Consider the following 23,305-nt stretch of genomic DNA (forward strand, 5'->3'; position numbering starts at 1 on the left):
TTGGACCCCGTGGCATCATAATGGAAATAGACTGAACTGTGTGCGGGGGTAAACAATGGTAGTGAGACAGGATTTAAGAGGACCCCGCTGAAGCAATGGTCAGAGTCCATCTAAGGGAATGATCCTAGCCCTGAGAGGTGCACAGACCTACAGGATCACAGGGCTCTGGATAAGGACAGTACAGAGCGAGTAAAACAGGCTACAGTAACTGGGTGCCTTCTGCTCACAGCCAGAGCCCCCAAACGCTTCTAATCACAGGGCACTCAGCACCTTCCCTGCACCTGGTGCATCGCGTATTCAGCACTTCGTCCCCCTTTTATCCCCTACTCACCGCGGCCGCACGCAACAGACTCCCTTACACCCCACCATCCCGCGTGCCCTACCTTCACCACCGCCCTACACCCCACCACCCCGCGCGCCCCGCACTCAGCACCCCCGCCCTATACCCCACCACCCCATGCACCCCGCACTCCCGCCTTACACCCCCACCACCCCGTGGGCCCGCACTAAGCACTCCTTCCCTCACCCCTATTACCCGGCTTCAAGCCAGCAAACACCCGGCACGCCGCCCCCTTACCCCCGCACAACCGTTGACCGCTACAGGCCCCTCTTCGCCTCACTCCTCCATCCCGACCCCCTCTCCAATCCGCCCCCCACAATACCTCGGTCCCCACCTGGCAGCTCGTGGCCGCGGAGCCCTGGCCAACCGTCGAGGGAGGCGACCGTTACTGGCGAGGGACGGAGGCCCCCACAGGACATAGCTCCTGAGGGGTGGAAGCTCCACGAGCCCAAGGAGCTGCCGGAGGGCGGGGTGTCGGGGGGAGGTATGGAGGCTCCCCTGGGCCACAACTCCCTGGCATGAAGTGCGAAGCGGGGGCAACACGGGCTTTCATCTGAGGTTTGTCCACACCAGGCTTCTGCGGAGATTAACCTGCCCCATGGGCAGGGGAGCGGCCGGAGGGCTCGCTACGGGCTACGCCATCCACCCAAACTCCTGCCACGTGCACACCATGCCTACGACACGCTGCCCGGTCGGTGCACACCAGGCATTGAACGCCTGGCCAAGTGCCCCCTCCTGCATTTTACACGATGCCGGGTGTACAGTAGACATATAACACACACTGCTCTGTGCACAGAACGGGGGGCCAACTGAGGAAGGGGCGCAGCAGTACATTTTAGCCACATTTCTCTGGCAGCGTCATGATTTTCAAACTGGATCTTTCATTTTTAAAATATTAAGCGGAGCCACGCGAATCAGTTTGCAGAAGCACAGCCTAAGTTCCTAGTCGTCCTTCTGGCAAATATAATTATATAAATGTACCCCCCACCACGCAGCACTGCTTGCATGAGAATGCAGAGACACAAAAATAACCAAGAAATATGAGCTGCGTTCATTAATCTCAGTGGGGCTATTAACTTTGAAGCCTATGGTAATTTACACGTCTACATTGTTGAGATTTCAGCACGAACAATGAGCTCAATTAGGGCTGTGGGTCGAGACTGGGATATTATTCTGAGCAGAGGTTTCTCACACCACTACTTTTATTTTCCATTGTGATCCCTGTTCCCTGGAGATATGTCACCTCAAGTCCCCACTGTGTAATTGGCTGCTCACAATAGTCATGGCAGGATTAAACTAACATTTCTGCCTGATCAAATGGACTTCCCAGCCTGTGGGGGCAACTGTAGCATTATACTCAAACACAACCAAATTAAAGTATCTGCTTGTCTGTAGTCTCATGTCTCAGACAAATCCTGCAATTCCTAGGCTGTCCTTGTCTCTCTCAGAAGATGAAGGAGAATGGAGAAATGGAGAAGTAATTTACCTGTCAAGTCTTGTATTCTGATCACACTTCCTTGCCCTAAGGGCACAGAGATTATAAAGCGAGCTCTAAAGTCTGCTATACCAGCAAAATTTGTCTCTCTTTCAGCTATATGTGCCCTGACTCACAATGGAGTTTGGACTAATATTACAAATGCCAGTCTCTCACTCACAGAAGCAGCTACAAATTTTGTTGCTGATTGAAACACACATCTGAGGTGGACAAGGGTGCTGTGCCAGGGCCCAACATGTAGGTTCGAGTAGGGTAGATGACTATAACAATACTTCCAAGCATTGTGATCCCATGAGTCCACCCACTCTAAGAATGGCTTAAAATCATGCTTTTTTCAAAATAGCATGTTTGGGGTTCTTTTTGTTGATCGTTGCTTATACCAGAGCTGTGGAACTTTAAAATGTAGCTCTTCACCTCACCTCTTTTCTTCACTGCTGCACATCTAGCTACAAAAGATAGATGACAGGTTTCACAGTAGCCGCCCTGCTAGTCTGTATTCGCAAAAAGAAAAGGAGGACTTGTGTCACCTTAGCGACTAACCAATTTATTTGAGCATAAGCTTTCGTTACTATTTGCATTACAATGGTGCCCATGATTTGCTAGGTGCTGCAAAGACAGCCCTGGCTCCTAGAGATTATTATCTAAAAAGGACAGAGCAGAATACACAGGTTGTGGGGAAACGGATATGTCTCAAAAGCTGGGGGGCCGGAGGCAAGCAGCACCTAAGGCTGCCCCTCTTTCAGGGGTGCCCAACCTAATCTGTGACTAAGGCCACAGCCACCCACTGGCACCTGACCTGGGCCCCGCTATACGCACCCAGGCTGGGGGCCAGTATGAGTAGGCTGAGCGCCTCATGGCCCGCACCGTGCGCCCTCCCCCGGCAGTAGAGGCTCCCTGCTGCCCGGCCCGAGTCGCTAGCCGCGGGCCGAGCGCGGGAAAAGGATTTAGGGCCGCAGCTAAAACTAGACAGGGCAGCGCCAGCGTCATCCCGGGTCGGTGGGAGGGGACTGGCCGAGGCGGGAGCGGAGGCGGGCCGGGCCGGGGCGGAGCCGAGCCGAGCCTAGGCCTAGAGGTCTGGAGGCTTTGGGCGCAGCCTGGGGACCATGCAGCGGGATGTGGGCAGCTTTCCCCTAGCCCCCGGCCTCAGGGCTAAGCTCATCGGAGCCGGCTTCCAGACGGCCCAGGAGCTGCTGGAGATCGGGCCCTGCGAGCTCAGCAAAGGTACCGGACTGAGACCCATTGGGGGAGGGGTCTGGTTTCACCCCCGCCCCCCAAGGGCGCCGACCCCACGTCTCTAGCTCCAGCTCACCGGCGGTGCTTTCTCCCTTCGCACCCCTACTCTTCCCCAGCCCAGGCCTGCACACGCCCTGACTGCCCCTTCCCAGCAGACCCGGACCGTCTACTCACTCTGTAGCTTCTTCTAAAGTCCCATCTGCGCCCCCAACGAGCCTCTCTCACCCCCAGGCCGGCGTTCTCTCCCCAAGACCTCTAAATCCTTACCAGGGGTGCTGGCTGGAACAGTTTTTATAGTGGGGGTGCTGAGAGCCAAATTGTAAACCCTGTATATAATGGAAACCACTTCAATCCAGGGGGTACAGAAGCACCCCCAGCACCTCTAGTGCCATCACTTATGTTCCTTACCCTCTAGGCACATTTTCGTCCTCCCCAAGACCCTTCTCTACAGACCCAGTGTCACCCTGAGCCACCCCCAAGCACCCCTCCATCCAAGGACCTCCCCACTTCTCTCGTCTTGGGAGCTTCCTCTCTTAGGGCCCACAGGCTGGGATTCCCCTCATTGTTCCATCCCCCAACACCACAGCCCAGGTTTCATCTTCAGTCACCCTATCCTAGGGCTTTTCTTGGGGCTCCTTTCAATGTCCTCCCCCAATTCCCCCAGTCTGTTCTGTGATTTTGAGAATTGATTATTAACAGAGCTCCCCTGCCTACATGGGAAACCAGGCTAACACCTTGCTGGTAAGAATGGGGTTTTAACAACTGGCTAGTTTAATTAATTGGTTCATGTGTCTAAAGCACTTCACTTCAGCAGTGCTCAAGTATTGTGGTTGGACTCCCTGAGAGGATGGTCTTATCTCATCCAGTCTTCATACAAGTCTGAAGAAGTGAAAGCAAAACATTTTCCCATGTTTAATTTTTTTTACCTATATCTCAGTAAAAAGGATCTGACTCTGACAGAGGATCCTGCTTTTGCTGAGAACTAAATGGAAACGAGACACTGAGAAAGGAGAGCTGTAACAGGTTACCCCCACACATACACATCTCAGGTTCTAAACCAGGGGTTCTCAAACTGGGGGTTGGGACCCCTCAGGAAGTTGCAAGGTTATTACATGGGGGGTTGCAAGCTGTCAGCCTCCACCCCAAACCCCGCTTTGCCTCCAGCATTTATAATGGTGTTAAATATACAAAAACGTGTTTTTAATTTATTAGGGGGATCACATTCAGAGGCTTGCTATGTGAAAGGGGTCACCAGTACAAAAGTTTGAGAACCACTATTCTAAAGCAAGTAAAGGGGTGTGAAATTGGTTACAAAGGTAAAGATCACAAGAAACTAGAATAGATCTTCCAATCCACTAAGATAAATGTATGAAATATATTATCTCAGCTTTTATCTTTTCTCTGATCAAAGTGAAATAAATATACCTTTTAGTTGGTGGGCAGTTTATCAGAAATATTAATATATCTTGCATTGTTCCATTACTGTGTATAACTTCACTTGGATTTGAAATAGTCTTAGGCCCTTGAATATGCTTCTGTGTTATTTGCTGCTTATGACCACTAGGTGTCACTGTCATTTAGTTAAAACTACTTTATTACCTGTAAAAACAAAAGGAGGACTTGTGGCACCTTAGAGCATCCGATGAAGTGAGCTGTAGCTCACGAAAGCTTATGCTCAAATAAATTTGTTAGTCTCTAAGGTGCCACAAGTCCTCCTTTTCTTTTTGCGGATACAGACTAACACGGCTGCTACTCTGAAACCTGTCTTTATTACCTGTGATTCTGAACCCATTAACCAGAAGATGTGTTTTTTCAAGTGAGCAGTAACTTACTACATTAGTCCCTGATGATGTGACAACAGGAAATTTGTCCTCCCAGGTCCCATCGAAATCTATGACATAGGTCACTTCTCGTCTCTCATTTGGAGGTCCCTTCTTTGGCATGCACACTCCCACCTGAACTTGAACAAACCACATTAATTGCTGTTGGAGTCACTTCCTTTGTGTTTGGTTCAGCTCCTGCAGATCTTATTAGTGGTGTCATGTTGGTGTGATGAGCTTCTAGTGGGATAGAAACCAGTAGTCAGTCTCTTTTCTGGCCATGATATGAACATTTATCTTCTGAAAAAAAAAATCCTGTCATCACCAAAAGAGAATGAATATTAAAGAAAGCTGGTGTTAAATGATTGGAAGAAGAAATTTGTGATCTGATTTTTCAGAGGGGCTGAGTGCCTGCAGCTTCCATTGACTTCAGTGGGATTTGTGAGTCCTTGATACTTCTAAAAATCAGGCCACTAGTTTTTAATTCCAAAGAATGAAAATAGGTAAGCATGAGTAGTCTGTTTCCATCATTAATCCAAAAATATTAATGCTTTTTGGCAGGTCTTTTTAACTGGTCTAATTGCAGAGCCTATAAATCCAGCAGAAACTGTCTTCTCTATTTATACTGGGACCTGTTGTTTGTAAAAAATATACTGTCCCATGCTTTTATTTTTTCAGAAATTGGAATCTCTAAAGAGGAGGCACTAGAAACCTTGCAAATTGTAAGAAGAGAATGTCACAGTAATGCAACAAAGACTGCTGCTGAACCTGAAGCTGTTGGGAAGTGCACAGCACTAGAACTCTTGGAACAAGAACAATCACAGGGCTTCATAATCACCTTCTGTTCAGCGCTAGATGATATTCTGGGAGGTGGTGTGCAACTAACAAAAATCACGGAGATCTGTGGAGCACCAGGTGTTGGGAAAACCCAGTTATGGTATTTTTATATTACCTCTGTTCAACTAGGAATCTAATTATACTGAATGTAACTAGGACCAAAGTTCTTTTACTCTTGTTGTTATGGCTGCAACCGCAGATTCCATGGTGTATTACAGAAAGATCTTGGTATTGGTAATATCTCCTGCTCGGTTTACCCCTCACCAGAACTAACTGTCACTTTTGAGATAAATTGGGAGTGGGGGATTGTAGACAATAACATATTATTATTTAATTATCCTTCTATCTTTAACTCTTTTTGTTTCTTCTGACAGTATGCAGCTGGCAGTAGATGTGCAGATTCCAGAATGTTTTGGGGGGCTTGCTGGAGAAGCAGTTTTCATTGATACAGAGGGAAGCTTTATGGTAGACAGAGTGGTAGACATTGCAACTGCCTGTGTTCAGCACTGCCAGCTTATTGCTGAAACACATCAGGAAGAAGGTATATTACCAAGCTGTGTTCCTTTCAGTATGATAGGCTAACATTCTTATACTGGTGTATGTGCGAAACTAATTAAATGTAGGCAAGTTGTATTACATTTAAAAGCTTTATTTTGCATATAGAAAGCTAGGAGGACAAGGTGTCAGGTCCAGCAGCCTTGGCATATGAATATTAGGACCACATTGAGCAAAGAACTTGGTGATGTTTAACAGATCTGAGGGGACACCTATATCACATGAGTTAGTACCCACACATTAAATATTGTCTGGTTAATTTTGACTAGTGTCATTTTGGTCAGCTGGCTTGACAGTTACATTACTGAACAAATTTTTTTTTTTTTAAACTTAGTTTTCATTTTTGCAGCAGTCTTCTCTGCAGGTTTCAGTGAATGTGTGTGCATATCCTGAGACCGCTTCTGATACAATTTCTAGAAGGTGATTGTGCTGCCCACTTTCTAGCCAGCTGGAAAGGAAATTTCTTTCCACTCTTAATTGTTGACCGATAACTTCCTTTTTCTGTTTTACAAATTTTCAAATGTTGTTTTTGTTGTTAGGTGCTGGAGACAGGAGTTGGAGGAATGATGACAGTAATAATGTGTTGAGCACAGATTTTTTTTTCTCCCCCACCCAGACTTTCAAAAATCCCTGGAGACTTTCTCCCTTGAAAGTATTCTTTCTCATATCTATTACTTCCGTTGTCATGACTACACAGAGCTGCTAGCACAGGTCTACCTCCTCCCAGACTTCCTTTCAGAGCACTCAAAGGTAAGGATTACTGCAGACTTAGATGAAAGATGCCTTACGTATTTGGAGATGTATTGAAGACATTGAGGGTTTGTTCATTGGCATATCCATCTGAGGTTCCAAGCAGACCATGAACCTGGGAACTGAGATTTGGCTGCTGCCAAACCTCAGATGTAAAAATTTGTGCTGCTTTTTTCTCTCTCAACTCTTGCTACCAGTTTCCTCTTCCTAATAATTTCCTTCCTTTTAACCTGCTTAATCTCCATCCTAATGCTACAACTCTTGAGGCACCACACCACAAATACTACATATTCTTAGTGCAACAGATGCCCTTGGAAAATGTATCTCTAGGTCATGTTTGCACTTCATCAACACGGTGTAACGATGCCAGGATGACATAGTGCTAGTTTTCTCCTCCAAGGACAGAATCCATCACCAAAAGAACCCATCAGCATCTTGGCAGCCAGAGGCTGACTCTTTCCTGTTGCTATGAGCAACTTGAGCATGCAGCTTAATTGTATAGTGGACAACTGCTGAATAGTTGCCTAGGTTCTGAGTGTAGCAGTATTGTAATGCAGATTTCCTCCACCTCCTTTCAAGATTTTTAGATTCTTCAGGGCAAATCTCTCCCCAACAAGCTGCTCTGTGACTCCGTGTAACAGAGTACAAATGACTATTGTTTAGGAATGTTATCCAGGATACGGGTTGTGTCTAATACTTCATTTTCCATTTTTGGATGATCTTTTTAGTTTTAGTTGTGCTCAGAGTGTACTTGCCTCTGGTATTGCCCTCTCTTTGCCAGGTACTAAAGCTGCCTTGTTGTGCTGGCCACCCAGGAGAGCGCACAGCCTCATTAGCACAGTAGCAAAGGGCTGCCATTCTGTTGTGCCATCTGTGCAGATTAGTGATGCTTGGCTTTGAATCTGATATTCTGATGGTTGGGAACTACAAGACACTCTGGTGATTCTTTCTGCAGCCTAATATGTGACCTAACAGACAGTGGCAGTGCCATTTTGTGTTAAAACTGGCCCAATCTCTCCATGCAGCCTCAGAGCTAAGAGACAGTCTGGGAACTCCAGAACAGCTCCTAACTTTATTTTGTATTATGAATGACATGGATCCTTTTTTCAGATAGCCGTGGTGGGCAGCAGTGTAATTTACCTCCATAGGTACTGTTTACACTAAAGAGAAGACTATGATTTATAGTCATAAAAACAACTTCAGCTTGAATGGGTTTGCCGTGGTGTGGACAGGGCAACTGTTATCAAGATTAGGTTATTGTCTATTTTGAGTGCCTTAAACCCACAGTGCTGCTAATTTTGTAACAAATGCAATAGAAATAAATCTGGTAAATTACCGTCATACCTCAGTATCTATTAATCTGATAGGCATGTAGATGGGATAATACAATTCACCTTTCTAGTCTACTGGATTATTGTACTGTTAAACTGATTTGCTCATTCCTGTAAGGGCAGGAGTGAATTTTATAGCCAATATGAGGCAGCAGACAGACACTTAAAATCTTGTGAAAGAGAATCCCAGGGGAAAAATGAGAGAAAGCAAGAGGGTCTTGTTTTAATTCTGATGATTTCAGCTCCACCTCCCATTTCAAATTCTTCTTTCCTGTCGGATTCCCAGTGCCATTTCCCAAAGTGACATTTGCTGCAGGCTTGTACGTTCCAGCCCTAAAGCTATTTTCCAGTGATGTGTTAAATCAATAGTGCAACAACAAGGTTTTCCCATTGTCATTTTCAAGCTCTTGCCTTGCCCAGTAATGCAAGAATTTGCAGAATCCCATGATTGTGCAGTTTTAGCAACCAGGCACTTGAACAATACAAGACTACCAGGTCTCCCTCCTATACTTGAAGCAATTTTGACCATAACAGCTATTGCAAATGAAACTGGAATAAATCAAAATCCTCATCTGCTATGGATGGTGATGAGCCTGTAGCAGTGTTTGTTTTCTAGTTTTAGCTAATGCACGCTCCAAAAGAAACTGTTCAGCAAAGCAAACATCTACAGGGGAGACAGACACTGAACTCCATAGCGTAGTGCCTAGTATATCTGTAAATTTCTGTTAAAATTCATGTTTCCAAGCTTGATCTCTGCTTACAGCCTCAGTACCTTGATGAGTTACTTTAACAGTGAAGTTCATCCTGTTTTGTGAGGGTGAAATTAAAATAATAGGAGTTCAAGTTGAGTAGGCTGAAAAGTAACAACTGATGCTTAACTTTCTCTTCTCAGTTTCCATTCTCAATCACTACTTTTGTCCAGCTTTTTATCTTAGTGTGTTATTGGGCACATATAGATAGCAAATATAAGACTTTATTTATTTTATATGAAATGGATTCTGACACACTTGACATATTCTGTCAGGTGTCATCACTAGTTTATAGGATACAAGCTTAACACCATTTTTTTTTTTTGCTTTCTATGTTTAGGTCCGATTGGTTATTGTGGATGGAATTGCCTTTCCTTTTCGCCATGACTTTGAGGACCTCTCACTGCGAACGCGGCTTCTGAATGGCTTAGCACAACAGTTGATCAGCATAGCCAATGCCCATAAGTTAGCTGTGAGTTTGGGGGTGAGGTTGAGTCAAAGGAGATGCAGTTTTACAATATGCAAAGTACACAACAGGACACTACTAATGCGGTTATCTGCTGCCTGAAAACAGCAAAATAAAACTGCAGACATGCAACTAAAGCTTGTTTGCGCCTGTTAACAGATACAGTAGCTGGATATTAACAACCATCTGTTAATAGCAATATAGCTAACCTGTGGAGGGAAGGGGCAAAGACACACAAAGCTGACCATGCCCTCTCCATCTGAGAGGACCCAAGTGGTGCTTATACCTTGTAGAGATGGAGGGGGTGCAGAAGAGGGTCTACCACCATCAGTAAGGTCAAAAGGGAATGTTTTCCCATGGCAGCTGTTTTCTGTTACAGTGAAACATCACTTAAAGTGAAGTTCTTCTCACAGATGTTTAATTCCGCCCAGCTGAACTGGTCTTTTGTCACTGGTAGCTTCTCTTATTAAAAACACCTGGAAAAAGGAGAGCTAGAGCTTGTGCCTTCCTTCAGCTTCTCCCCACATGTGTGCGCACATTTAAATAAAGTAGGAATCCTTAATTTGTCTTAGATTGGGCCTACTGGTTTGGAAAAAACCACTGTTTTCATGAAAGGACCACATCGAGGGAGGAAAACCACTTTCTTTGCTGTGGTTTGGCTCATTGCTCTGGCATCCATGGAAACTCATAGTTTCCTGCCTGTAGATTGTTTCTGCATCATTTAGCTCAGTATGAAAGTCTGCAAATGTGCAGCCATCTAGCCAGCAGATGGCACTCAGGAGCTACAGCTAAATATAGGGCTGTTTTTTGAGACCTTACAACACAGGGAAGCATTGTTCAGGAATTAAAGCTTCCACAGTCTCAAAATGGTGCTTGTCCACACAATTTCCAGGTGACTTGATTCCTTGTCATCCAGAATGCTGTCATGCAATTGGCTTTTGTCTGTACTGCTAAAAATAAATCCTCCCCCTGTGTTTCCTTAGATAACCACAGGAAGGAAAAGAGCATAGCTGCATTCTGCCAGTGTAACACATTTGTGCCTGCTGATGACAGTAAGCCACACACATGAATTATGAAGGGCTTTCCTTCATATGTACGCACCAGGGGATACATGTATTATGTGACTGTATTTTGTAGAGTTTTCTCTCATATTCGCATCCAGCCCATACATTAGTTGTCTCGTGAACTTGAAAGAGAATAGCTTTAATCATATAGGTCTCTTTCCTTCACCCAAATGATACGTATATATTTTGTTTTATTGAACAGGGAAGCGGTACAGCACAAACATCCCTTCCTAAAGAAATGATAAATCACAATGTATAGGAAGTCGTGTAATTAATTAACTAGTCAGGCAAGAATTGCACAGCAGTAATAAAACCAAACACTGAAAAACCTTGGGTTTGGGATAGGTGCTGGTTTTTTCAGTAAACTGAAATGAACATTACAATGAAGAATATCTGCAAAATTACCAAATCTAGTGTATCAAGTCAGCTGTTACCTCCCTTGCTCCTTTTTTATCTCTTTCCCCACCACTACCTCCATTCTACCAGGAATCTAATCTAGACTGTCTGTGAGCCGCCTACAAAGATTCATGCTGTAACAACACTCCCCCACTCTGTCTGTTCTCCTGCGTATTGCTTTGTATTGTACCTACTTGCGCATTTTTAGACTAGGAGCTGCAGGGATTCTGCTAATTGCTGAGCACATGCACACTTTGTACATTTATGGTACACTGGGTGATGTCTGCCCCTGTGCCAAAGGGCCTATGCATGTGAATAGCAGAATTTGTGCTAACTACTGTTTGGATGTCTGTGTAACGTAACAGCTTGTATGATGTTTGTGCATCTAGGATGACAAGAAGGTTTAGCTTTAGAGTTGCAGTCCTGAATGAGAGCAATCCCCTCTCCCTAGGAGACTTAAAATATTTTTGCAGAGTTCTACTAATCTGCTTTGGATAGTGATACCATAAATGTTCCCAGCCTCTCTTTACTTGTGCAAAAGTCCCATTGCAGTCAGTGGGAGTCTTGCTTGAGTAATAATGGCAGCATTAGATTATTAATATAGCTTTTCTTGATGCAAACTTGGAAAATCAGTTTTTTATTTTCTTACATGACAGTTTCCCTGTATTTTTCTTTTTTTCCTTCTCTTTCCCCTGCTCCCCCCTCTCTTTTTTTTTTTAGGTAGTTTTGACAAATCAAATGACAACAAGGATTGGACAAAGTCAGTCAATGTTGGTACCTGCTTTAGGTAGGTGTTTAGCCAGCAAGTTGAAAATTACATTATCCTTTGAATGTTTGTTTTTCATGAACAAAAACCTGAAAATGTTGGCTGTAATTTCTGTGGCTGCAGGAAAATCCTGAGCATTGGCAGTAAAATTACCTGAACCTGAGATGATTTACTGCTGCTGCTAGAGAGACCTGAAATACAACAAGCCATGTTGTTTTCACTGCAGGCCTCAGTTGCTACTTTTAAAACAAATTATAAGATCAAATATGGCATCTGAGATCCCAGCCTAAAAAAGGATTTACTTCTTATTTGTTTACAATTTTGTTTTGAAAGTGATTTTTATAATATTTTAAGTTGCAGATTGTGAATGTTACTAGTTCGAGCCTTTTTCCCCTCTCCTTTTTTAACTCCAAGTAATGTTTTATACTAAAACCTGAAATTAGCTTTGTTAGGACTCCTGAATTTGACTGAATTGCTTCTTGAGGGGAGATAATAGAGCAGCAAATCTATACTAAATGGGTACAGTAGCTAGTTTCCAGAATCTGAAGCTAATATCTTGAAGCATGTCCCACAAAGACATAAGGGCTAATGGCCCCACCATGCTTTCATTTTCTTTCCCTACAATTGCCTGAGAACTTCCTATCCCCACCCCTAAATATATTCAAACACAGTGGCAAAGTAAACCTTTGAAACTGTACTCATTAATAGTTTCCAAAAGTGTTTCAGATTTGGTGCACACATTGGAACCATCCGATAACCTGTCCTTCACCCTGTGTAATCATGAAAAGGTGGTGAGATTTTGTATGGGACACACTACTTTGATTTATCCTATAAGCAGAGGAAAGATACCCATACAAATCACTCTGGTCTATCCCATAAGCAGAATGATCTGTATGGGACTGTCTACTGTGCTTATAGGGCAGACTGGAACAGTTTGCTGGAAGGATGGAGATTTGGCCTAATTAAGCTTTAAATTTCCTGTCTTTCTTGGTTTATGTTGTAACTTAATATTATATTTAATGTTGCAGTTAGAAGGGGGAACATTCTCTGCATACAGCTTCACCTTCTGTGAATCAAGTAATGATTCTCTTGATTATTCAAGGGGGCAGAGGGAGGCGGGAGGGAAAGATGTTCCCAATGTATTTTCAGCCCTTGAACTGTTTGGGACAGAAGTAAGATAAAATGAACAAATACAAGGCATCTCCCTGGACAACATTGGATTTTGAACTGTGCATGCAGATAAAGACCTTGCTTTCAGTATCTGACCCTTTGTCATCTTTACCTCCTGCTCTCAGCTGTAGTCATTATTTTTGGCAGCCTTTCTGCCTACAAAATGAATTAAAGCTAATAGATTTAACCTTGTTTTACAGCCAGTGTTTGGAAAACTGGTCTGTTTACTGGATCATAGGGACAGTGAAGAATGTGGAAGGAGTCCATTTAGGTGATATTCCCAAGGTGTGTCAAACTGTCTCGTGCACAGTTTGAAATTAAGGATCTTCTGATGTGACATAGCCTCCCCATTGCAGAAGACATAAACTGTATGTCTGCCCTAAATATGTGTGCAGCCATATAGATTTATTAAACTAAATTGCATCTTCTGCTACAGTGAAGGTTTGTCCTCAGCTGGTGAAATATTCAGGCTAAGAGGGCCTCTGCTCAGCCACATTTCAATTTTAAGCAACTGTAGCTCAGAGGCTGAGGGTTCTGAAGTGGCACAAGGCTGTGTGCAATTTGATTTGTATTTATTCTGTAGATCCACCTATTTTAAGTGTTGCAGTAGAGAATTAGGAGAGTGATTTGAAGGCCCTCTAGATCAGTCGTTCTCAACCTTTCCAGAGTACTGTACCCCTTTCAGGAGTTTGACTTGACTTGTGTACCCCAAGTTTCACCTCACTTAAAAACTACTTGCTTACTGAAAAAGTGCTTACTTTCTAATTTTTACCATATAATTATAAATTGATTGGAATATAAACATTGTACTTATATTTCAGTGTATTAGAGCAGTATAAACAAGTCATTGTCTGTATGAAATTTTAGTTTGTACTGACTTTGCTAGTGCTTTTTATGTAGCCTGTTGTAAAACTAGGCAAATACCTAGATGAGTTGATGTACCCCCTAGAAGACATCTGCGTACCCCCAGGGGTAGTTGTACCCCTGGTTGAGAACCATTGTGTAGATGGTACATCTATGGCAATGGTCTCACAATGAGGCTAAAGTAAACTTGTTCCTCAGATGTTGGTTACAGCCAAAGAGTGATGGCTTGGTAGAATATAATCTATTTGTATCTAAGTCAGTGATTTTCAGCCCTGCTGCCTCTGGTTGTCTGTCTTCTGTCTCCCACACTGAATGTTGTTTCATTGATTAGTAGGCCCTAGAAAATCTCAAGAGTTCACAAGAGCTTTAATCCCTAAAGTGTTGTTCAGTTTCCTAGTGGAAGGGAAGCCCTAAATTATGACTAAAACCCAGATGCTGCAAGATACTAGGTCAGGAGCATTCTGGGAAGGGGGCAGCTTTCTTTCCTACTGCTGAGAGCTAAGCTGGGTGTCCCTAGACATTTTTATGTGGTATACTTATCCTTTAGGTCCAATATTAATCTGCAGCCAGTTTAACTCAGAAGCATCTCATTTTGTCATTTTTAAATTAAATATGCATGGAAATGTTGTTAAAATGGAAATTGTACCCATTTGAAAAACTCCTGTTCTGACCTCCAGTTCAGAACCATGTCCAAGAAACACAACCTTAAATCTTGCTTTGGCATAGAGATGATGGAGTGGGGTCCGGCAAGGTGCCTTGAGGGCCTAGATGTATTAAGCTATTTAATTTGAGGATCTTTTTTCAGAGTTATATTGCTTTCCCCATTCTGTGTGCAGTAATGAAGATGTGATGGGGTGGGACTGGTGACAGGTCAGAGACAGACAAATATACTAGCTCGACTCAGAAGTGATGGGGTTGCGTTGGGATGAATAGGGGATGCTTGCAGTATTTAACCAGATGACTGTTTTAAAATCCAATCCATCTTCTGACTAAGAATGTTTCCTGGAACATATAAAGAAAAACATCTGCTGGTGCTATCTGTAAATTGATTCACATTTCAGCTTGTGGTTGGATGTAAACAGAAATAATGGGATTACTTCCCTTGAAATAAGAAAAGGAGTACTTGTGGCACCTTAGAGACTAACCAATTTATTTGAGCATAAGCTTTCGTGAGCTACAAGTTGGTTAGTCTCTAAGGTGCCACAAGTACTCCTTTTCTTTTTGCGAATACAGACTAACACGGCTGTTACTCTGAAACCTTCCCTTGAAATGAGGCAATTTCCCCAATTTCTCAAGTTTCTGAGCATTCTACTCCTTGAGTAAGTCAGAAGAGGGGTCAGAAATGGAGGATTTAGCATAACAGTCTTAAGCACTTTAATGGTCATAATATTCCCTTTTTATGATCCAAGATTTTGGGAGGAAAATAGCAAAGTTTGTGTGTTTACAAATAGAATTGAGAGCCAGATTATAGCTGCCCTGAACTTAGATGCTGCCATATAACCACTTTTTTCTCTAAAGATGGGAAAGCTCCTCTTAGTCATACTTTCATGCTATCACGAGTGTCTGTCTTCTTGCTAAATGTATATAAAACCTTTTTCTGAATATAAAGGTGTTGCTTCAATCTTAAAATCACACACAAAAATCCAGGGGAGTAGATTTTATTCCTTGACCCTATAAACTGGTAAAATAATTAAGAGATCCTTATACACTTATTTCTGGGGGTATTAAGTCAGATCACTTTTTGTTTGTGTGTTTAATCATCTTTGTGGAGGAATGACTTTTTTTTATTTGCTGTTAAATTTATTGATGCTAATGCATTGTAGGAAACAATAAAGCAGCATGTGGGATTTTTTTTTTTTTTTTTTTTTTTGTCTCAGGAGAAAGCTGGGGACATGCTGCTACCATCCGTTTAATCTTCCACTGGGAGAACAAACAGAGGTAAGTGAAAGTACAGGCTAGTAAATTTACCAAGTGTGCCTACTGCATCTTATATTTGAGAATCTATTTCAGGTTGAACCGAGTGGCCAAGTGGAATCTGAGTTTGGTAGGGCCCAGGAATACTACAACGGTTCTAGGTCAGCCGTCAGTAGGGTGGTCACCTTTCTGACAAACTCCTCCCTCCCCATGTGATCAGTATGCTGCAGCGCTACACTGTGTTTTTGACAGGATGTCATGTAGCATCAAAATGTCAGTCTGGTGACATCAGCCTCAAGAGCAATTTGGAGACTGATGGATAATAAAAGACTGTACTTGGCATTTACAGCTCTCTTCATCCATAGACCTCAAAAAGCTTCACTAAATAAGATAGTGGGGTGGGAACAGTGTTCTTGCACTTCTAAGCTCTTTTGACCTCATGCATGGTATGCCATATTCTATGAAATGCATAGTGGTGGTGTTTGATGCCAGCAGGGTGGGATCACACCAGGCTGGCGGGAGTAGAGTACCTGTATTTAAAAAAAAAAAAAAAAAAACAGGACAAACTTTGCAGGTGGGGAAACTGATGCATAAAGAAGTTTTGTGTGACTTTGGGCAAGCCAGTGTACAGCACTTAGCACAGGGGTTCTCAAACTTTATTGCACTGTGACCCCCTTCTGACAACAAAAATTACTCCATGACCCCAAGATGGGAGACTGAGGCCTGAGCCCACCTAAGCCCCACTGCCCCAGGTGAGGGGGCCAAAGCCAAAGCCTGGGCGGTGGAGCTTGGGCTTTGGCTTCAGCCCTGGGTGGTAGGGCTCAGGCTTTGGCCCTGGGTGGTGGGGTTCAGGCTTTGGCCCTGGGCCCAAGCAAATCTAACGACAGCCCTGGCGACCCTATTAAAACGGGTTCGTGACCCACTTTGGGGTCCCGACCCACAGTTTGAGAACCATTGACTTAGCACAATGGCGTTCTGGTCCATGACTAGGCATTACAGCAATAAAACTAATTAAGAATAAGATCTTCTGCCTCCCACTCCCTGGCCCCATCCATTGGACCATTCTGCCTCCTAAAGCAGGATCTCCCTACTAAAAACTGAAGCACCCCTTTCCTTTCTGAAGATCTCCCTTTAGCTCTCCTCCTGACAGATGGTGGGAAATTGAGGGGGAACCTTCAGGGCTCAAAACAAAAAGGATGACTTCCACCACCCACCCAGGGAGCAGTTCAACTTTCTTTCTGAATGCTGCAATGTGACTTCCACCACCACCACTTCTGTTATCTGCTCGCTTGACTTTGTCTTGCACATAATATCAGTGTGTAGATATAACTTTGGCAGCATGAAACCTCCCTTCTACTCCCTAATCCTCTGCAAACAATGAACAAACTAGACCAGCTGTTGGGATTTTGTTATTGATGTTTTTTTTAAACTGTGGAGAGAGAGCTGTGAATTTTTTTCCTGCATTTGTGAGAGACATGGAGTGATTACACCAGGCTGTTTTGTTTTGGAGTTAACTTGACATCCCTGATCAGCCAAAAAGCCCTTAGGAAGAGGGAAGCTGCATCAGCATGTGGACTCCTGATGGAACAAAAGTTCTTAATCATAAATACTCACTGAAAATAAAGTTTGCAGTGACATTTTGACTGTGAGGCCTGCCTCCTTCATGAATCCACTGGAACGACTGTGATATATTTAGCAGATAAAGAAAGCAGAAGGGGTCAGTATGCATAGAACAACATTCTTCTTTGCCTTTATATGTGGCATGCATCTCCTTATGAGTGACCTGCAAAGCCATCACAGTTTTGAGTGCTGTTGACTATTTTAGACATGCAACAAACTGCAATAAACAAATTCTGCTGTATCTGTAAATGATCCAGATATAGCTAACAATCCATGTAGGCTTTGCTATCCTTGTTTCTGTAGCTGTTGTTGTAGAGCTCATGTGACTCCTGCCTTGTCCATTATGCTTTGGTTAAACATGATACCTGCCTCTCTTTCCACCCTGCCAGTCCTGGAAATTTCAGTGCTTAATTACAGTGGGGCTTGTTGCTGTGAGAACAGACCCAGTTGACTCAGAGGCAGCTAGCAGAACTCCAACTGAATGCCATAAAAACATGGCTTATGCTGCTTGAGATTTAGGCTATTTTGTAAAGTACAGCCTACACTTAAATATTCTGAGGAATTCCCTATATAGTTAATATGAAGTGGCACTCTTCCTTAGGCTGTAATTACGTGCTCTTTAATAGAATGGCACCTAAGGGAGAAAAAAACCCTAAAAATAATTAACAGGATTCTTGGCAGGGTATCGCAGTGTGGAAGGTGACAAATTGTTGCAAGGGAGAACTTTTTCCTTATGTTTCTCAAGGGAGGGTGTAAGCTTTGGGGAGGTATGCATTCCCAGGGCTGGTGGGACAAAATCTCTTGCTGTTTAGATATTTTCTAGTTATTTTTTTGGTATTACAGTACTATATAGTGACCCCAGCCACGACTGGGGTTCCATTGTGCCAGGCACTGTACTAATACAGTACAGAGATAGTTGCTGTAGAGAGCTTACAGTCTAAATCGACAAGAATGACAAAGAGTGGGAGGGGGAAAAGGCACAGAAGGAGTAAGTGATATGCTCCAAGTTGCGTCGGTCAGTGGTATGGCTAGGAATAGAACAAATGTCTGCTGTGTTCTAATCCAGTGTCCTAGCCTCTACATTATATGTATAAACCTGAGAAACATCTGGGATAAAACTCCTTGTTTGTTTTCCAGCTTGTTGGAACATACTAGATACAGTTACACCTGTCTTTCAGCTGTTTTGCAAAGCCAAATCTATTGCTTAATGGAGTAGAGCAGAATTGTACTCAGTCTTTCCGAAGTGAAACACTTCCATTATTATCTGTATAGGGCCAACAGCACCTCACGTACATATAAGTAAGGAAGCAAGGTCTCCACCCTAAAGAGTTCACAGTCTAAATAGAAAATGTGCTTTGCACCCAGAATTCCCATTGAGAACAGTGGTGAAACTCTTGAAAATATAGCTGTTTTATTTAGATACCTAAATGGGAGCTGTTGAATGTGGTGCTCTTTTGAAAATCTGGCCCTAAAGGCCTAAAGTTTGCTTTATATTGCACTTTGAAACATTGCTAAATCTTTTAGCAGGGTATATTTGCTAATGCTAACAAAACCTGTTTTGTTTGACCAGGTTGGCAACATTGTACAAATCACCGAGTCAGAAGGAGTCGACTGTACCTTTCCACATTACAGTTAGTATTCATTTTGGGGTGGGGCTTCAGAGATGGGAGGAGGAGTTTATCCAAAAGGAAGCTTGCAGAAGGGGTGTATACAGCTCTGAGGGCGCAATTCGGTCCTTTAGAACATTGTGTTCAAGACAATACTGGAAGTAGCCACATTCATACAATACTGAGTGACAAATTACATGTTGTAATATTCACCTTTATGAAGTCCTATAAGATGTACAGATCCAAAGCACTATATAGGTACAAAGTAATAATAATATCTAAGTTCTGTTCAGATTAAATGAATTCCAAACTCATCTCTTCAGTTGTCATTTAGGTAGCTACATGTAATAATTGTTTGTCACAGGTGCTCATGGTAACGTGTTGCCATGGCATTTCTTGCAGATTTTTAATGGTGTCCATAATATCTGAGGTTTTCATAGTGAACAGAAATCAAAGTTTTTGTTCATTTCATTTACAAACCTTGGGAGAAAGTCATTTAAAACATATCTTAATCTTCTAGTCATATTTCTAGGTGCCTTTTCATGTCAGATTTATTTTGTAAAATAGACCAATTCCACTCCATCCCTCCATATGCATCCATACAATCTGAAAATGTGGCTCTCTGGCGTGCACTGTTATCAAAGATTGTTTGAAATTTTAGATTATCCAGACGTTGTCCTTTAGAATTGTTGAACTTCTTCAGCATAGACTTCAAAGGATAGATAAATTGCATGAGTGATAAATTCTGTATCTATTTCTTCCATTAAATTCAGGTTTGGTGGTAGCCATCTTATGTACCTATTCTTAAATATCATCTTAGTAGTTAGACATTCAATGCTGCAAAATATGTGATCAAACATATCTGCACCAAGATACAAAAAGCTGGTCTTATAGGGCAACGTTTCTCAACCTTTTCGATACCAGGGACCAGCTTCCTTAAATTGCTTGAGCGAGATCTCAGAGATCGGTGCTGGTCCACAGACTGGTCGTTGAGAAACACTGTTATAGGCACTTTCATGCCTGTAAACAGACAGGCAAAAAGGTGAGGTCTGAGGCACTGGCTAGTAACTAGGCACTCCTGGTTCTGATCTGGACAATGACACCCCTCCAGGTTATTGCCAAGTCAGTTCACATCTCTGTCCCCCACTTTTTCCACTTGTAAAATGGGGATAATACTTAGCTGTCTCACAGGGGTTTTGTGGATTCATTATTTAATGCTGAACATGTAAAGCATGCTAAGTGTTATGAATTTCAGCATGAAATTTCACTTAACTTTCCCAGATTTTGTCACTATGTAGCTTCGCAATGGGAGACTGACACACAACCTATAATTCTGAGTGGGCAATGAATGTTTAAGTTCTATGAACACAAGAGCTCCAGGTCTCCAGGACTGGTGATGACATTCCCTTTTAACTGGTTTATAAAGTTAACTATCCTTAGTGATTCTCCTGCCTGTAGAATAGAGATAAATTAAAGAATAACTCACCAAGGCCACGTTATCCCTGTCTAAAAGTACTAGAACACTTCATGAAGCTATACAAGAATGATATCTCTTCTCTGATGACTGAAAAGCACGAGGCTGAAAGCCAAGTACCTTCAACACATACACAAGGGATCCAAGAACTTCATACTTTGTCATGCCACTGCTTACATAACTAGTGGAATGCTTCACCTAGGAGTCTAGTGTGTTAGATTAAATGAATTCTTGGCTACAGGTCAATCTTTGGGCTGAGGGTAAATGGCAGAGATTAGATGCGAGCAGCAGTGAAACACTAAACTGTAAGGTTCCCCATTATACAGTTTAGAAGAACAGTTGAGATGCTAAAAATAGTAGATGGATGGTATAAGTTCTGCCCTTGTGGGATCTCTTATTATTTGTTCCTTTTTAATTTTTATTTTTTTAAAAATTTAAAAAGCCCCAGCAAACTGTATGTGATGAGACATTTAGAAATACACGAGAACTATAGAGATTGGAGTTCAATGAAATCCTTTTCACTGGCCTTTGTTTCATGGATTGAATTGGTCTTGTGCATAGGACCCACTGGGATTTTATAAAAGTCACATACTTGATAGTAATTCTACGTGATTTTTCACACTGCACCAACCTGAAATGTCAACTCTTCAGAAATGCTCTCTGCCTCTCTGTGTCTCCCTGAACATTCAGGATCCAGGCAGCAATATTTCCTCCTGATTAAACCCTTTCCTTCTCCAAGGCCCTGCACTGTAGTCACAATCCTTCCATAAGAGAACAACTGTGTGAGAGTCAGCACTGACCCTTAACTATCTGGAGAGGTCAGTGTGAGATGCTTCCTGCATAGCATTGTCCTGTCTGGAGACAGGAGGATAGAGCGCCAAATCAAGGGCTCCCACTTCATAGTGTATAATATCCTTTTTCCTCACATGCATGTGTCTGAAACGTCCTTTGATAGACACACACTTAACACTACAACTAATAGAGGTCCAGAAAATGAATGTTAACTTTTTAAATCCAGAAATTCTGAACCATAAGCTAATCCTAAAGCAAATGCCATTGATGCTAAACAATTAATCCTCAATCTAAGATCTCTATTTTTTTTCCTCTGTGTGTCTTTGGTCACTTCCACATTCTGACCCACATTTGGGCTTTGGCAGATGAGGTACATCCCATCATGCCCCATAAATCACATTTGTTGGCCACGAGTGCTCTTGTTCCTGCAGTGATGATCAGAGCAATTTGATAAAACAGATTCAGACATGCTTTTCTATAACAACGTAGTGTCTTGTTGCAATTTTCAGATTTAAAAAAAACAAACCTTTTGTCCTGGGGTTTAAAAGTTCCCGTTTTTGAGTGCAAGTGTGATTCGAGCACTGAATCCTTCAGTGCTTGTGTCTCACTTCCGAGGGAGTTTTGCTTGAGTAAGAACCAAAGGATTTGGCATTCAATAGGCAGTGTAAGTTAATTTACAAAGTAGCAGTGCTCCATAGCCATAGTGGAGATAGGTGACAAAAGGAAAATTATGGCCTGATTGGGGCTAGGAAAATATCTTTAAGCTCTCTCTCCTCATTTTACTTTTAGTTGGCCTGTAGATGAAAGAACTTTCTTATAATTCTGATCTTAGCCTGGATTAGGAACACTTTAAACAACTTCTCTAAAATAAATTACATTTTTCTGACCTGATTCTGATGTTGGGTTGCACTGGTGTCACTCCATTAACTTTGAGTTACTCCTGATTCTCACCACTGTAATTGAGATCACAGTCAGGTCCACTGTTTTTGTTGGTTTTGTTTGTATCTTACAGCCTCATGGCTTCCGGGATGTGCATCCTCCACCTCCAAGCCAGACCCCAGCAGAAGTTGAAATTAACCCTCGAAAACGGCCACGGATAGAAGGGGACAAACAGTGATACAAAGGATAAACTTCAACAAAGGTGTTACATATGAAAATGTCTGCACTATAAACATGGGTCCACCATCCAAGGGAGCCTGAGAGACTGTTTTTATCCAAAACTGCTGTGTCCCAAATTACTTTAATATTAAACCCAGAATATCCAAGTTTGCACAATGGCAGTGCCATTAAAATGTTTATTTTTATGACCTAATTTGGCTTTACTAATAAATGTTTTCTACAATCAGGGACTTCAGCTTCTTTAGTTGAAGAATATTATAGCTGCTGTTACTTGTATGTCTGAGCACGAGAGAGAGAGAGAGAGACACTTGCTCCATGGAACAATGGGATCCAATTCAGTACATCAGATGACATAAGTCTTGATCATGCATTCGCTTCTGTGTGCAGCTGAACTTCAGTAGGGCTCCGTGTAGTGGTCTGTCCATATGGAACAAGCTACAGGATAAGGGCCTCAGTCAATGGAACTGAATCACCTGCTTAAAGATAAGAATGTGTTTAAGTGCTGTGCTAAATCAGGGCTTTAGCCCTTAACTACTGTGATGTCCCTGTTGGAGACCAATCAAAGCTTTCTAACAGCTGAAGCATTTGTTACTGGCCACGGTCAGAGCATACTGGAGCAGAAGGACATAGGAACTGCTGTACTGGATAAGACCCAATCTTGGTGAATGGGAAACATTTGAGGTCTAATCTACATGGCTGGATAGTCTTCAGCCTCTGTTCTACCTTTCTTCTAATAAAGGATTTAGTATGGTGATCCTAATCACTAGAGCATATTTTGTTTGTGGTCCTAATTTAGAGAAGAGAGATGGTTTTCTTAAAAGCCAGCAATGTACTAGCAACTCCAAAATCTAAACCGGAGGGAAGAACACAAATGTACCCACTGAAAATGCAGCAAAGATTTGGTCTCTCTCACAGAAAATAAACCTAGAATGACTGCATGGCA

The 23,305-nt window shown here is 42.6% G+C and overlaps 2 protein-coding genes across 5 annotated transcripts in view; one reads left to right on the forward strand and one right to left on the reverse strand.

The window, feature by feature from the left end:
- The window catches only part of TEX14 (testis expressed 14, intercellular bridge forming factor), a 104,595-nt gene extending 102,422 nt beyond the window's left edge, over positions 1 to 2,173 (reverse strand). Inside the window, exon 1 of the mRNA XM_043531309.1 lies at positions 675 to 2,173. The gene's annotated coding sequence lies outside the window, so the exon portion shown is untranslated. The remainder of the gene's footprint in view (positions 1 to 674) is intronic.
- A 681-nt stretch (positions 2,174 to 2,854) lies between these two features.
- Positions 2,855 to 23,130, forward strand: RAD51C (RAD51 paralog C). 4 transcript variants are annotated; one of them, XM_037880611.2, is made up of 10 exons: positions 2,856 to 3,056; positions 5,567 to 5,825; positions 6,100 to 6,266; positions 6,897 to 7,030; positions 9,451 to 9,582; positions 11,757 to 11,823; positions 15,714 to 15,774; positions 18,941 to 19,001; positions 22,256 to 22,384; positions 22,590 to 23,130. In XM_037880611.2, exons 1-9 carry the CDS (start codon positions 2,939 to 2,941, stop codon positions 22,358 to 22,360), a joined length of 1,104 nt encoding a protein of 367 aa, XP_037736539.1. In that variant the 5' UTR covers positions 2,856 to 2,938; the 3' UTR covers positions 22,361 to 22,384; positions 22,590 to 23,130. The 4 variants fall into 4 exon arrangements, with proteins under 4 accessions (XP_037736541.1, XP_037736539.1, XP_037736537.1 ...); XM_037880609.2 differs by lacking the exon at positions 22,590 to 23,130 and having other exon boundaries at positions 2,857 to 3,056; positions 22,256 to 22,585; XM_043531318.1 differs by lacking the exons at positions 2,856 to 3,056; positions 22,590 to 23,130 and adding an exon at positions 5,236 to 5,391 and having other exon boundaries at positions 22,256 to 22,585.
- Positions 23,131 to 23,305: the final 175 nt, after the last annotated feature.

This window comes from Chelonia mydas, chromosome 17 (assembly GCF_015237465.2).
Source record: "Chelonia mydas isolate rCheMyd1 chromosome 17, rCheMyd1.pri.v2, whole genome shotgun sequence".
Classification (NCBI taxonomy): Eukaryota; Metazoa; Chordata; order Testudines; family Cheloniidae; genus Chelonia; species Chelonia mydas.